Genomic DNA, 16524 nt, shown 5'->3' with positions numbered 1-16524 from the left:
CAGTTTTTAAAGCCAAATTTGCAAAGGAGCAGCAGAACAAACAGGAAACTTTTTAAACCATATTTAGTGAACCCCCTTTTTGTGCCCAGTATTTTATTTATGTGCAATTAAGAGATTTTCTTGTTTTGAGTTTCATTGTCAGAATTTCACCACAAGATCATTCTGAGTGTGTGAAACTAAACAGGTGGTTGGTCTCAATTTGAAAACGCAACTGGATTGTACACTATAGAACTAATTAAATATTAGCAATTTTTAAAACAGAACTGGGCAGCAGAGTGTTGTTTAGCCCTTTCTTTCTGCAAACTAAGGTATTTCAACCATCAGCAGAGAACGGATCATAAGGCAGCAACTTCTTCTATTTTAGATGTACCCATAGATCAAAAAAGAAAATCATCATTCACAATTTGAGTAAGTAGATATTTTAAGCCCCACGACAACACTCTGTATTGTTTCTGAGCACCTTTTGAACTTAGTGTGGTTGAGGATGCTTGGTACATTGCAGAAAAATGCCCAGCACCTTGTGGAATCTGCCTCCAATTCAGATATATTAGACAAAACCAGCAAAGGGACCTCTTCCTCGCAACTAAATATGGTTTAAAAAGTTTCCTGTTTGTTCTGCTGCTCCTTTGCAAATTTGGCTGTAAAAACTGTAATGCAATTTTGGGGATATCCTGGAAGTGGGGTGCCATAAAGCCTGCTGACTCAGTCTGGGCTCCTTTTCACACTCTAGGACTGTGACAAGCAGCAGTCCCACTCCTGGTCCTCCATTTCCGCCAGCATTCACACAGGTAGGGACACACCCAGCTGCAGTTACATGCAGGCTCTATGTCCAGCCCCTGCATGAATCAACAATACCATAGCCAGAGCCATGATAACCCCCAGCTTCCCAGGCACACCCACCCTTTGAGCATTAATCCCAAATGATACCGTCTTGTGCTGCACAGGGAACTATACTACATAAGATCAGAGTTTGCCTCTCGCTCAAATTGAAAAGGAAATGGATCAGTCCCATTGCTTGAGCTAAGATTCCCAAGCACTTGAACTAAACAGGTCAAGTTGGGAGCGAAAGCCAAAAATGAAATAATTACAGAGAGAGATTTTAAGTGATAGCACAGCCTTGGGCCCAAACTCAGTTTGTGGGAAAACACCGATATTCAAGGTGGAGGCCAGAGTCAAGTGGTCTGGCCACATGCCCTCCCAGCGTCGCTGCAGCCATTGCTTACAGACGGGTCAGAACATCTACCAAAAGCTTACACTAGTTTACAGCCCATTGGCTTTGTTGATGAGCCATTAGCACTGTCCGGCTTCTTCATTGTACCTGAAAGGTTGGCTCTGGGTGTGTTCCAGAGTACGCCCATTTTAAATACAGATCCCTAGTCAATATTCATAACTTTGAATACAAAAAAAGTGTACACAAATAGGTTATTCATATTCAGCAAATCATAACTTTTCCATGACATCTTATAGTCCCTGAATTGTACAAAATTATAATATTACTGTGAGGAACATGGACTGCAATATATACCATAGTTCTGTAATAAGTTCAATATAATAAAAAGTGTTATTTTAAATATGATGGAGGCACTTAATAGCTATGTCAAAATGGGCCCAACGACCAAAATTCAGATCCAGTTTTAAACCGTCTTTGGGAGCATCCTAATTTGGAATGATCTATTTCAGTTAATGGAATTATAGTGGTATATCACATGTGCAACTGAAAACAGAGTCATGCCTTATATATCCAAAAAATAAATCTTCAGCTGTGCTTTTAAATTACCTAGAGATTCTGCTTTGCCAAACTGAGGCTACAAGCGCTATCAGTTTTCACCCTGAATAGGCAAACTGTGCAAGAAAATTAAGTGTAAAGAATGCACACATTCAACAAAATGATCTACTCAAAACTTTTATGGGCTAGTGGATAGTAGCAAGGTATTGTGCCTGACTTTTGTTTGTTTAACTGACTGTTTCAAACAAGTACGTTCAATGACACTAGCTGGCAAGCGTTTTTGGCACTTCCTGCAGACACACCAACGACTGAATGAATGTACTTAAACACTAATCTACCTTCCTGACTCGTTATCTTTCTAGAAGAAGCCTAGTAGAAGGCTAGCATGCAGTTACGCACGCAAAAGCGGAGAAAGTTTGAATCCTGGCTCCAGTCTTTTTGTTTTGGTACCTTGCAAGAGCACCACGTCATTTTAAAAACAGTAAAAGGGTATTCAGTACAACAGTACACATAATTTGTTAACGTGTAAATAGCAAGAATGGCATGAAATGGCACAAGCAGAAATACACAACGGGAGTCAATCCAACCAGCCAATGTATTCACTAAAATGTTCTTATTGGGAATGAATTTAACAAATTAAACCTACATGATTTAACAAAAGGACCAAATTGAGCTTTAAAGGACAATTAGAGAGCCCTGTGTACTTTTCCACAGGTTTGCATCACATTACCTGTTCTTCTACTTTCTGATGAGGAAGCTAAAATTAAGGTGAAATATATGCATAGTCCATTTTAAAAAGTTCTGCATTGATGTGAGTAAAATAGGAGTGAAAGATTCATTGCCATTTCAAATGCAATAGTAAATTTCTGTTTAGTAGAAACAGTCTATATCCACATACACTCTATGATTTATGGCTGTGTTTTGTATCAACATCTGTTTAAAAACAACAAGAACATTTATCTTCTAATGTCTGTACCAGATGTTGTGTACAAGACCAGGGATTATATTAATTTAGTTAACTCCAATCCAAAGTGTTTTTCTCAAACCACAGTCACTACCCGTGACTGACAAAACTGTAGATAGGTGCAAAGTAAATCTGTCACATCTACTAGTAACTTTGGGGATTTAAAAAAGCAGCAAATATTGAGTGCCAAATTCTATGCTCAGATGATGTTGTCGGGAGCTATGAAGATATGTACAGTAGTTCTCAGGTCTAAGATAGTGATTAGGAGGAGACAGAGAAACAGCAGAGGAGTCCCATCCTGATCCTTTTCAGCAGTACTACCATCCCTAGCCAGTTATCCCCCATTTTGTCATTGTGCATTTGATTTTTCCCTCCCATCTTTACCTTAGTGATTTCATACCAATTTGTCAAGATCATTTGGCATTCTAATCCTGCCCTCTAAAATCACCTGCAGATTTTATAAGACAACAGCATTCTCACAGTGGCAACAGGGATGGTTTGGCCCATAGCTGGGCCCAACGACAGTTGGAAATGAAATAAGAACTCAAGGCTGGTTAGAACAAACTTACTGGGGTAGTGCAAACTACAAAGCACCATCACTGGAGCAATCCATGGGCAGAAGAGAGGAAACAGAAAAGTTCTAAATTAATTCAACTGTGGGAGGGATGTACTGTATTTGGTTGTACTTAATACGATTAACATCACATACAATGGCTATGATTGGCAAAAGTTATTGTGATTGCCTCCATTTGGGATTACCCTATCCTTAAATGGGCCTGATTTTTCAGGAATTCCCTTTGCCTCTGTTTTGGATGCCTAGATTTTCCATTACAAAAAAAATCACTTTTGAAAACCTTGTCCATTGCTCATTTAACAAAACAAAAAACCCCAACCCAACCACAGCTTTTTCTGCCATACATACATTCCCCAAACCTCTTAACACCACATTGAAATTTCTGAACAATAATCATGCAATGCATTTGGTATTTTGGAATTAAAGATATTTTCTACTGTGGGCTACAAAAATATTTAATCAAATGAAGTTATTAAAGCAGACTACAATTTCATGTTTTGATCACAACCTTTCTTTGGTAGCAAAAATATTTCTATTTCCCCTCCCACTGCTCACACCCCCCAGCTGTGAAGATACAGAATGGATCAGCACAGTGGTAGCACCAGGCATTAGTATTCTTACTGTGGAAAGATTTATCTGTAATTGCTGAGGTTTCTTTTCCTTGAGTTATTCGCCATTCATATAGATGCTTAACAATTTGTAATTCTCTTCTCTATATTACACAGGGCAGATTGCTTATCAAATACAGTCTCAACATTAAAGTGTCAAACAGGATTTGCAGGAAGCTATTTTGCTTGTAGTTTAGGGTGAACGTTTATCAAATAGTGAATTAGCTGAATCATGCACTGAGCCAAATTATTATTGAGTGTGATTAAATCACAAAACAGTTGTGGCACTGTGTCATAACGCACAAGACAGGTTAAAGATTTATATTTTTTTCCTTTTCAGTGGCTGTGGGAGCTTTATAACTAGAGATTTTAAGACTGGATCTTGCCTTTAACTGCAAAATTGAGGAAAGCGGTGTGCTATAAAAGCCTGGATGTAGTAGGTATGAAAGGGCATACATCATAGTGTCACAAACCAACACTGCTTGACATCTGTTTTCATGCTGAGACACAAGTGATGGATCCAGATGGATTTTTCTCCCCAGCATTATTTCCTAATAATGGTTCTGATCATAAATATGGATCAGTGGTGAAATCCTAGCCTCACTGACTTCATTGGGACCAAGTTTTCACCACGAAAATACAGGCTAGGGGATTATTAATAGCAGTATAATATTTGGGGCAGAAAAGCATTGTCTACCTGAAGATGTTAAGTAGTACATGATGGTGCCCTGCCAATAGAAACAAATTACCGGTAGTATGTTTCTAAAACAACAAAATACAGCAGAGCAATGCAGCATACCTGGGCAGTATGTAGTGAGCACTGGAAAGACAATTGTAATAGAAGTCAGAGTCTTTAGAGCCAGAAGGGACCATCATGATCATATAATCGGACCTCCTACCCATTGCAGGCCACAGAACCTCACCCACCCTCTCCTGTAATAAACCCCTAACCTCTGGCTGAAAATCCTCAAATCTTAAACCTGCAAGCAACTTGTGCCCCATGTTACAGAGAATGGTAACCCCCACTGCCACTTCCAGAGTCTGCCGATCTGAGCCAAGAGGAAAATTCCTTCCTGACCAGAAAGATGGTGATCAGTTAGATCCTGAGCAAATGGGCAAGTCCCACCAGCCAGACAGCTGGGAAAGAATTTGTATTTGAAATTCAGAACTCTCCCATTTAGTGTCCCATCACCAGCCACTGGAGATACAGGCAGTGCCCGAGTTACGCGGATCCGACTTATGTCGGATCTGCAGTTACGAACGGGGCTTTTCTTGCCCCGGAGGACGGGAGCGGTGGGACGCCCAGATGCGCCGCGGTCCGCCGCCCCCGTCCTCTGGGGCGAGAAAATCTGCTCCCCGTCTCCCTGGTCTGCAGGGAGACGGGGAGCAAAGCCTTGGAGCACGCCCGCAGCGGGACAGCCCGGGCGCGCTTGAGCTGTCCCCCTGCGGGCGTGCTCCGCGGCTTTGCTCCCCGTCTCCCTGGTCTGCGGGGAGGGGGGTGCAGCATTAGAACCTTACAGCTGGATTTCCCAGGGTAAGGCTTTAACCACTAGACCAGTGGTCCCCAACGCGGTGCCCACGGGCGCCATGGCACCCACCAGGCCATTTCTGTGCGCCCGCCGAGTGATCAGGGCTGGCCCCACCCCCGGGCGCGCGGCACAGGAGCGGCGCCCATCCCGGGCATGCAGCGCATGGGCTGTTCCAGCCCCGGGTGCGCGGCATTTGGGCAGCCCCACTGCTGGGCACGCAGCACAGGAGCGGCACCAGCCCCGGGCACATGGCGTATGGGCAGCTCCACTCCTGGGCGAATGGCACAGGAGTAGCGCCAGCACCGGGCATGCAGCGTGTGCACAGCCCCGCCCCCAGGCGCCTGGCACATGAGTGGCCCTGCCCCCGGGCTCCCAGCAGCCCCAAAAGGTTGGGAACCACTGCACTAGACTAAGGCATAAGCTAAGGGTGTGTACGGCACTCATAAACCAGCCACGACCACTTTCCTTCTCTAGCTAGCTGGGTGGGAAAGGCACAGCTTTTAGTGTAATTTGGGATCATGTTCTGGGAAAAGCTAAGAACTGGCACATGGGCTCTCAGAGTCAACATCGTGTGCAATCAGCAGGCACCTCACTTCAAGTCAATTAGATTTAACTCCTAGAGTAAACAGGGCAAGTTGTAGTTTTAACATGTGTCGTCTGGTTAAGGGGACTCCTAAACATTGACATCCCAGAGTAAACTTTAGGGAGTAGCATCCAATCTAGCCTTTACGAAAAAAGTTACCTACCTCAAGTTAGTTGGCAAGCAATCAACTCAAGGTAAAAAGGACGTTAGTGCAGACTGGCAGTCAATGAGCCACCCTTGCATAGAATATTCACTATAAACCCTGCCTGCAAAGAAACCTCTGCAATTTGAAATTTTCTAGTTTTGGGACACAATATTTAGGCTCCACTAGCAAGTGCTGGAAATATAGAGTGCTATAGCATCGCAGAATAAGGTAACACCTATGTCCTGGACCATCTTTTCACACTGTCTTGTTATAAAACTTCGCAATTCAGAGTGCAGCAAGAAAGTGAGTTAATATTGACTGACAGAAGTAAACAGTTCAGCAAGGGAATTTAATAACTGTGTGTGTTATGAGATTCCACCTATTCAAAGTATATATTTATAAATGAGACAGACTGGGGGAACAGAATGTATTTTCCTACTGTTCTGATAAATTCCAAATCTACTTAAAATTTTGTAATACAAAAATGCAATTTGACTGCATTACGGATGGGATAACATTAGCCTCTGTGTGTTGACTGCATCCAAAGAGCTATATTCTGCCCACTCTGTTGACAGAGCTCTAAACTGCCAAGGGAAAGATCTGTGTTCAGTTATTTGACCCATCACTTCTTGGGCTGGCAGGAAGTGCAATGCAAAAGTCAACTGTTTCACTTCACAGGGTCAGTTTTCCATGCAAATGCATCAGCTGGCTCGGATCCTCTCAAAACGGTCCAAGCTCTTGGTCCTCAACCAACCTTTTGGCTTGACTTTGGCCAAGTCTTCCAGTTTGTAATTAAAGCCACAGCCAGCTGAAATGGGTTTTGTTAGAGTTTTGCACAACTTTACTGGCACTTTGTAGAAGCAAAGCTGAAGAGGGGAGGGGCTGAAGTAATTCAGAGCTCTTCTGAGTTATGCCAGCAGTAAAGGACTACTAAGGACCACTGCCCAGTCTTCCACTAATGCAAAGTACCATGTACTGCAGCCCTACCTCTCCCTCCCTTCCCCTCCAAAAAAAAAGTAGTGCTCTGTGCAGAGGATGGGGGGGGGGGTGGGCGCGGGGGAATAGGTGGCATGGGGGTGCATAGAACAGGCAAATTGAAATCAGACCCTAATGTTCCAGCATCAAAAATTATTTCAAATATATATCATGTTCCTGTGACTATATCAGTTCTGTATAGATAGGGCCCTGCCAAATTCACAGTCCAGTTTGGACAATTTCACAGACATAAGGCATTTTAAAAAAAACATAAATTTCACGATTTCAGCTACTTTAATGTGAATTGTTGGCAGTGTAATTGTAGGGGGTCCAAAAGGAGTTGGGGGTGGCAATGTTATTGTAGGAGGGGTTGTGGTACTGCTACTCTTACTTCTACACTACTGCTCATGGCGATGCTGCCTTTAGAGCTGAGCAGCAGCAGCTGCTGGCCAGGAGCCCATCTCTTAAGGCAGCACTGAAAAACTAAGGGTGGCTTTCAAAGCTAGGCACATGGCCAAAAGCCACCACTCTCCAGCTGCCCAGCTCTGAAGGCAACATCATGACCCCTTCCATAATAATCTTGTGACACCCCCTGCAGCTCCATTGGATCAGGATTCCCTTCCCCCCCCCCCCCTCCCCATTTGAGGCACACTGGCTTCCCCTATGAAAGCTGTAGAGTACAGAGTAAAAACACACAAAAGACTAGATTTCACAGGTGGAGACCAGATTTAATGGCCTGTGATGCATTTTTCATTGCTGTGAATTTGGTAAGGCCCTATGTACAGGTTAGAAATCATGAAAAAAAAAAAAAAAACCTAAAACAAAACCAACAACAACTCAATTAAAAAAAATCCAAACAGACCAAACAATGCATTGTGTTTTGGAGAATCAGGGACTAGAAAGGAACAATGGGTATTGCACAGTAATGACATCAGCGCTCAACAGTACAGGAGCAGCAAGTCTGAAACTACTCTCATCCTGCCAGCCTGGGTCACGGTTTATCTTGATGTTCAGATGTAGCAAAAGGGAGTAGGTACCACCTCTATTTACTGCCTTCTACAGCAATGCAGCATTGTATTTTATAACCTTAGATTCTTCAAGGAAGAGACACGAACGTGGCTACATGACAATTTTCCAGGAATATTCAGATCCAAATGAAAGTAGCATCTGTGGTCTTCCTGCACAACTTTTGAATTTGCATTCTGCAAATGTCAGACAAGTTTGTGGACAGTTATGTTTGCCAAAATAGGTGCCAGTCCAGCAATATACTTACACATAAGCTTGACTAAGTACAAGACTGCACATGTGCTTTCAGTTAAGTATATGCTAAAGTTCTTTGTATACCAGAAGATTTGTGGAAAATTAATGTTAATCTTGTAATCATAAGTGTACACCAGAACTGAAATTACCACGCAGCCTGTGTGTTCATGTTCAATTAAAACTCACCAACAGAGCTGGTAAAATAAGATTTTGATTTGAATGAATTATCCCCCACAAAAAAAAGTGAATTATATATTTGCACAATAAATCATCATGAGATCCCTGGGTTTACAAAGCACAGCTAAGGAAGGCTGCATTTCACAAACTTATGTGGTTGACAGCCCTGTACTGCAAAATGTAATGAAGCTGCACAATATTACTCCCTTCACATTTTGTAGTTTTAGTGTGACAGGACCAGAAACAGCTGGATGGAAATTTATTAGAAACCTCACATGAAATAGAGAAAAAACATTCAGGGTTTCAAATTTACTTTTAGATGTATGTGGTGCAATGAAAATAAAAGTGCAGGTTGCATCTCTTTAGACTGGCAAACTCTGGTCCAGCAACATCCATGGTCCAGCATGATTTTAGTTAGGCTGACATCCACTTATCATGGGTATGGCCACGTCTCCCGCTGTCCCATAAAGTTTGTTTACAGCCACCAGTCCTGGCTCTTAGGGTATGTCTACACTACCCCGCTAGTTCGAACTAGTGGGGTAATGTAGGAATACCGCACTTTCAAATCCCGGGCTTCATTTGCAAGTGCGGTATGCCTACATTACCCTCCTAGTTCGAACTAGGAGGGTAGTGTAGACATACCCTTAGTGTTCTGTGCTGTTATCTAGCTCTAACAGATCCCTAAATATCTTCTAAGAGCCCAGTAAGCAGTGGAAGTGTTGGCAAGGCTGCTAGGTAACACTGACTTCCCGTGGTTCGGCAAATTCTCTGGTTTGGCTCCAGTCAGGTCCGGAGGGTGCCCGCCTAGAGAGGTTCAACTTCTAGACTAACAGAGTCTATGGCTACATTCCCCTTCACCTGCATGTTCTTCAAAGAGCAAAAACTAACAATATAAGCAGGATAGCTCTTGGCTCCAGAGTGTCATGGGTTGGATTAGGCCCCAGCATAAGTAACCGTCCCCCGTCTGTCTAGGGAAGTTGCTCTAGCTGGGGTGGAGAGCCCCCAGCCATCCCGCTACTGCAGGGTATATTGGAGCCTGGAAGGAACATGTTCTAGAGCACTTAATTGTAATGACATCATGTGGCAACTTTTTTATCTGCTGCCGAAGGCATGGCCCTGATTTAACCTATTTCTGCATGGAAGTCTGGGCCTGTGTGTGTAATGTGCTACTAGACATGGGAACCTTTTTCTTGTCTCATGCTTAAAGAACACTAGATTCTAATCCCAACCTGGAACTGCAGCATGGCCCAGGCACCTCTTCCCATTCCCCAGGCAGGGCAGTATTCCCTTCCTCACGCGCACACATCAGTTCTGTACTGCATGCATATTCAAGAGCACTTCCACCATTCCAAAGTCACGCTGAACAATCCCCTTTGTGCTACTCCACCCATCTTGCATAAACTACTCACTGCATTTTTTTTAAGCCTGCGTATATATCAGTGCTGCTCTTTTTCACTCACCCCCCCCCCCTTGCCATTACTTCCTTAACAGTGGGGGTTGGGATGAAGATGGAGCTGGGGGCATAACTAGGGGTGGGGAGAAGAGCTGTGTCTGGGGCGGGGAGGGGATGAGGGCAGAGCCTGGCTGGAGATGAAGGAGGTGTCAAGTGGAGCTGCAGCTGAGTTTAGAGCCAGCCTGGAAATGCAGTTGGATTTGGGACTGAATGGGGCTAGAGGAGGAGCAAGGCTGGAGCCAGAGCAGGGCTTGAAGTACGATGCTCTCTTCCCATCCCCACGAGGGCTGGCCCTAGACGTGCTGCACACCTCTCTGCCAGCATTCCTACACAGGAGAGCAGCCCACTTGAGAGTAGAGCGCCCTAATCAATATTTATAAACCGTGTGAATACAGAAAGGTTGGATTCCTGGAATCATAAGGCAACCTCTGTTTCTCTCTTGGGGTGAAAAACCTGGCCTCGCTAAAGGCAATGCGAATTTAGTCTCTGACCTCAATGAGGCTAAGATTTTTCCCTGGCTATTTCCTTTGTGGACAGACAACTTTTAATGTTTTATAATATTGTAGTTTCCCATATTAATGTTCCTTAATCTCTCCTCCAGTGGGTGTGATGCAGCAGAAGCCCACACAGTTCTCTTTCTAGAGCCCCGGGTGAATAACATTAACTTTTTTTAAAAAATGTATTTACATGTAGGAGAAGAATTTGGACTGGTTCCCTCGCATGCGAGCCATGTCCCTGGTTAGCAACGAAGGGGACAATGAGCAAAATGAAATTAGAAACCTGCAAGAGAAGTTGGAGTCAACCATGAGCCTTGTAAAACAGCTCTCCGGTCAGCTTGCTGAGCTCAAGGAACAGGTAAGTGTCTCTGAGTTGGGCAGAAAATAGAGATGTTGAACCAGTTAATCGTTTTGACTCAGCACTTGCTGCCTGGCCTGCCATGACTGGGGGTTCCGCCACCTGGCCCACCAACCCATCCCCAGCCGGGGCTGCTTTGGCCCTGCAGAGCTAGCCACCACTGGAGTTCATCCGCAAGGGCTGGTTAATGGGTAAGCACACCCGTAAGCCTCATGATTCCTGGTTAACCGTTTTAACATCCCTAGTAGAAAACTGATATATGAACACATGCTTAGAGAACTAGATTCTGTCTTGGGCCAGGATCAGGGCACTTTTCTATGAGGTTTTAGTTCCAGCACAATACAGTTTAGAAAAGGTTCACAGATATGATCCCAGAATGAGTTTTTATGCCATTAAACGCAACTAGTGAACAGCTAAGCAAGAAGTTAAATTTTGAAATCCTAACAGCAAAGTGGGGGGAATTCAATTTTTATAATGGGTTGAGCCTTGCATAGGATATAGCTGCAGACTAGGGGATTTTAGTTTAACTCTCTGGAGTTACAGCCTATACCCAGGCCCCAGGGTAAGGTGGGGGGCGGGAGAAAGGTACTCTGGTGGAAGGGGTAGGGGATCAGTGCTACCCCCTGGCTGCCTTCAAAGCCACCCAGCACATGCTGTGTGTGGCTCTGGTGGCAACTTAAAAGGTCCTGGGGCTCCAGTCATCACTGCTGCCACAGTAGCAATGGCAACAGCCAAGAGCCCTGGCCCTTCTGAATAAGTCGCCCCAGGCAACCAACTGCCTCTCCTTGCCCGCTCCTCCCCCGCCGTCAGCAGCCCTGTTCCCCCACCCCAGCCACGCACACACAAGTCCATTCTTTGCATGAGACAATATCATATTTCAAAGGACTCTTGTACTTGGTTTTTAACGATGAAAAATCCATTTATTTTGCTTGTGTGTACTTTGCAAAAAATTCCCTTCTAATGCTACTGCACTGAATTGCATGTGCTGCGTCTACATCATAGTCAAAACCTCTCATCTTTATCTCCCTTTCCACCTTAGATGACAGAACAAAGAAAAAATAAGCAGAGGCTGGGCTTTCTTGGATCAAACACGCCCCATGGGAATCATCACATGCCACCACACTGATACCAGGGGGAGAAGTCGAGAAGCTGTGACTAGCCTTTCATCAGTATTCCTGCTTGATTACAGAATAAAAGGCAGATATCCAGAGGAGTGAACAGTGCCTATTGTTAAAGTTAAAAACAACCAAGTGCCAAGATGTTAAGTGGTTTAGCTCTGGGAACAATTTGTAACTGTTTTTCCACGGTTAAAGGGACCACAACCCAGAATGCAAGAAAGACAAGGGAGCTCTTCTGTATTCATTCTACGGACCAAACTCCACTGGGTTTACACTCTGCCACTCAGTCGACTTCAGCGAGGACTGTATAAAATGCAAGTCAGGGCTGTATTTCTTAAAGCTAATTTAAGATTTCTCCTCAAAGTAATGGAATAACCAAGGTGCTGGGGAGGAGGTATAGTTTAATACCACAAATGTAACAGCCTTCTTCAGACTCAGTAGAAATTGTTTCTTGTTTTATTTACGAAATAGCAACATTTCTTGTATTTGCTTGCATTCTTTAATATTACCATAAATACATCAGCGGGAGCAGTTATAACATTACTGCAAGTTAACATCTGCTAGAGGCAAAAAATCAGCAACAACAACAACAAAACAAAAACCCTACGCTCAGACTAAAAAAAGCAGCAAGGAGAAACATTTGTGCTTTTGAATTTTAACTGTCATCATGCAATTTCTTATTTATGACATGGAACACAATGGAGTTACAGTTGTGGGAACTTAGAATTAATGCATAGAAGAACACTGACAACGTAACTGAAAGCGATTTTTCTCCTGGAGTCAGATGTTCTCTGTTAACGAAGTTGCAAGTGGAGATTTCACATATTGTAATGTTAAATCATGTTTTAAATTCAAGCTCTAAAAAGGATTTAGAATAAATGTGTTTTAAAATCTGTATTGAGGGGACTAACAAAAAAACAGCTTAAAAATGACTGTCTACAAGGAATTGTCACTACTTACCATAAGCACAGGGTAGGCACTGTTTGAAACAAGTATATCAGGGCCATATCCTGCTGTGTATACTCAGTCCTACTTTCAGGGGGAAAGCTGTCTGAGTTAAAGATCTGTTCCTGCTTGCTCTTCAGGCATGGAACTCTCAATGATCTTATCGGCCAGGCTCTTAAAGCTAATTTTGTTGGATTGGGCCCTAAAAGCAGGACTGCAGTGTCCTGCCGGACACTTGTACTTTTTCCGCCGTATCATTCTGACTGTTCAAAAAGAAAGTCACAGAGTTAGTTCAACTCCACGAGACTTTTAGCTTTGGGGAGAGGTTTTCAAGGTACAAATGAGAGTTGGGAACTTAAATCCCTTTGAAAATCAATAGGAGTTAGGCTCCAACTGCCCTTTGTCCCTTTGAAAAGTCTCCTCTTTCGTTTTTATGAGTAAGGTATTTAGCAGGTATCAGTAAGGGATTTTAAGAGGCATTCATTAGAGCTGTTTGTGAAATCATTCTCTCTCCCCACCCCGAAAAATTTCAGAGGGAAAAAAGGAAAAATTAAAGAATGAATGTTAAAAGGCAAGTTTTCAATCACTGAAAAAAACTTAAGTTTTTTACCCAACAAGTCTCAGTTTTTAAAAGCAGAAATTGTTTTTTTCAGAGGATTTAATTAAAAAAAAAAATTTATGTCAAAAAGTGAGATCAATTTTTAACTAGCATCAATATACACTTTACAAAATGGTAATGTTACTGTTTATAAAAGCAAGTCAGGTGAGAAGTGGCAGGACTGGGGAAAAAAAAAGATAGATCTTTTCTCTAATTAAACCCCTCTCCTCCTCCCCCCACCCCCACACATATATCTTTTTATGGCTGTTCCTGGAAGTCATATCTTTCACATGGGATAAAAGAAGATTTAGGGCCTCATTTACAAAAAAGTAAATCTGTATGTGTCTTCAGCACTTTTGACACTCTACAAGTCCTTACAGGAACTTAATTCTGAGAGGCACTAAAAACACTTCCAGGATCAAGTTGTATTTTCCAGTCAGAAATGCATATCCCATTGTGAGCCTTGCCTGTGTGCAGTGGCTCTCACGTGTGTTACACTCCATGTAAATGGGTGGAATCTACAGGAGTGAAATTTAATTTCTCCAGGGACCCTCAGACTCTACAGGTAGGATGGTGCACCTCAGGATCTGCCCATAAAGCCACATACACCTGACCCTGAGGAGAGTGCAATAGAAGCTCCATGAGAGAAACCCTTTTTCCCTTCTCAGAGTTTTTCAACATGGAATAATATGATTTGGGTTTCACTAATTTAAACTGATGAACTTCTAATTCTAATCTTATACAAGCCACATGCCAGAGACCTACACTCAGGTTTGTAGCCTCCAATATGTCTGTAGAGGTGCAAACATCTAGTGTAGATGCAGTGGACCAGTGTAAATCATGACTTGCTTGAAACCAAGATAAGCTGCCACAGGATCAGTTGTGGTTTACACCATTGGATTGCATTTGTTTACAATAGACAATTAGGTCAGTTTAACTACTACAGTCTAGGGTGTGAAAGATCCACACCCTTGGATAGCACTCTCAAGCAACCTAAGTCCCATGTAGACAGGGCTAATTCATCAGAAGAATTCTTCTATTGAACTAGCTGCCACTTCTCATTACCTTTGCTGCCTGGAGAACCTCTCCTGTAGGCGTAGGTAATGCCTCCACTGAAGCGATGCAGTGGCTGCCTTATAGTATTACATCTACACTTAAAATGCTAACACGTTTGTTGGTAAAACTTTTGTCATTCAGGGGTGTGGAAAAAACCCACACCCCCAACCAACATTATGTCAGCAGAAGATGCTTTCCTGCCAAGATAGCCACTGCTGCTCATTGGGGGTGGCCTCATTATGCCAACAGGAGTGCTCTCTCACTCCGCTAGGAGTGGCTATACAGAAGCTCTTACAGCAATGCCACTGCTTCAGTTCAGCTAGGCTACTAAAAGGTCTATAGCCTTAGGCTATCTCTTCAGCTACTGATGTAGTTGCATCAGTGTGGCTGAAACCAAAATTTAGATAAGGCCAGATAGTCCCCTTCTCACTTTCTCTGGTGTAAATAATGAAGTCAGCGAGCTATAGTTGTGAGACCGGCGTAAGAGAATCCAGCCATACCATTTTAAATTTTCTTTAGATAAACTGTATGAAGTAGTCAATTCTATTTCAATATCAATTCCTTCTTACACTCTTCAGCAGTATAAAGTAGCATTTACTGGAACTAAAACACATTTATGATTGTTATTTAGGGGGCAGGGAGTGGTTAATACTGGAAGTAGCTGGCACTATTTTACAGTTAGAAAACTAACCAAATGACTGCACAAGAAGGGAGGTTTTTGCTGTATGGGTGAGAAAACTTGAGAACAGACTTTTTTGTGCACTAAATTCCTCATTGCAACTCCAAACCCTGAATCCCCACTAACATTCCCCTTCCTCACAAGTACTCATCTAGTACAGTACTGCTGTTTAGATGAGACCCAAAACTGCAAAAAAAGTTGTAATAGACACCAGCTAATGTTTGCCACAGTGCCTTTCTGATGTTTATTGCTTCTGAGACAGACCTCTTTAATCAATAAAATGCTACTTGCACAGATTGTAAATATCTTTCACTTGTGTTTGACATGCTTGTTAGTTCTGCTGGGAGGTCACTGCAGATCTTACTCACATGAGTAATCTTCATGCAGGCAAGCAGTGCCATTAATGTCAGCAAGGGACATTTACATGATTAACAATTGTAGGACTGGTTTCCAGGTTCTAAAAAAAACCATTCATGGAAGATAACGGGGTGGGGGGGGGGGGGGAGACAGAGGAGAGTGGGAAAAATCACTTTTATACACATGTGTATGTATATCTTTGTTTTAAATGAAGCCGAACTGTCCTATTCCTATGCCAGTATCAATAACATGTGCATATTTATACAAAATGATTGAAACTATAAACAGCCATGAACTTTCAATGCTTATGTGGGGATAACTAAACTATTTGACAATTAAATTCTACACAAGTATGTCCATTGCTGCTGACTAACTTTTTTATTAAAAGTTGTCATTTTATACATATTTGTTTCTGTATATTCCATTGCAGAGCTGTGTGCAAATGTGTGTTGCTGAATTAAAATCTTCTAAGAGGTGGAGCGTTTGTATTGTAATGGTGTAGCGACTCATGCAATAAATGAGCTGTAGGTACACATTTCTTTTTTCCAAGTCCCTTCACCCTAATTCCTCAGGGATAAGGGCCAAACCCAGCAAAACAATTAAATGCATAGGTTAGTACGAGTCTTCCCATTAGAGTCAAAGGGCCAGATATTTAAGTGCCTTAAGTTGCAAACAGGTTAAACACATGAAAAGCCCAATAGACATCTTTGGGCCGGATTTGCAAATATACTCTATGACTATGTCTACACTGACGGGTTATTGCGCAAGAACGGCCATTCTTCTGCAGAGCGTCCACACTGCCCACCCGCTCTTGCGCAAGAAGATTTGCAGTACAGCGTGATAAGAGGGGGCTTCATGTGCAAGAGCTACACTCTTTTCTAAGAGGGGTAAGCTCTCTTGCGCAAGAGGGCAGTGCGCTTGC

The 16524-nt window shown here is 42.9% G+C and overlaps 1 protein-coding gene across 2 annotated transcripts in view; it reads left to right on the top strand.

Annotated features, from left to right (window-relative positions):
• The window catches only part of ITPR2 (inositol 1,4,5-trisphosphate receptor type 2), a 319703-nt gene extending 303622 nt beyond the window's left edge, over nucleotides 1-16081 (top strand). Inside the window, exons 56-57 of one of the 2 annotated variants that reach the window (XM_075898795.1) lie at nucleotides 10688-10849; nucleotides 11889-16081. In XM_075898795.1, coding sequence (XP_075754910.1) covers nucleotides 10688-10849; nucleotides 11889-11975 — 249 coding nt within the window. In that variant the 3' untranslated portion in view covers nucleotides 11976-16081. Of the gene's footprint in view, nucleotides 1-8195; nucleotides 10045-10687; nucleotides 10850-11888 lie in introns of those variants that run through there. The other variant, XM_075898803.1, reaches the window with a different exon arrangement.
• The last annotated feature ends 443 nt before the right edge of the window (nucleotides 16082-16524 follow it).

Source organism: Pelodiscus sinensis, chromosome 1, assembly GCF_049634645.1.
Source record: "Pelodiscus sinensis isolate JC-2024 chromosome 1, ASM4963464v1, whole genome shotgun sequence".
Taxonomy (NCBI): domain Eukaryota; kingdom Metazoa; phylum Chordata; order Testudines; family Trionychidae; genus Pelodiscus; species Pelodiscus sinensis.
Note: the sequence above shows the minus strand (reverse complement) of the source record. Positions and strands in the feature narration are given on the sequence as shown.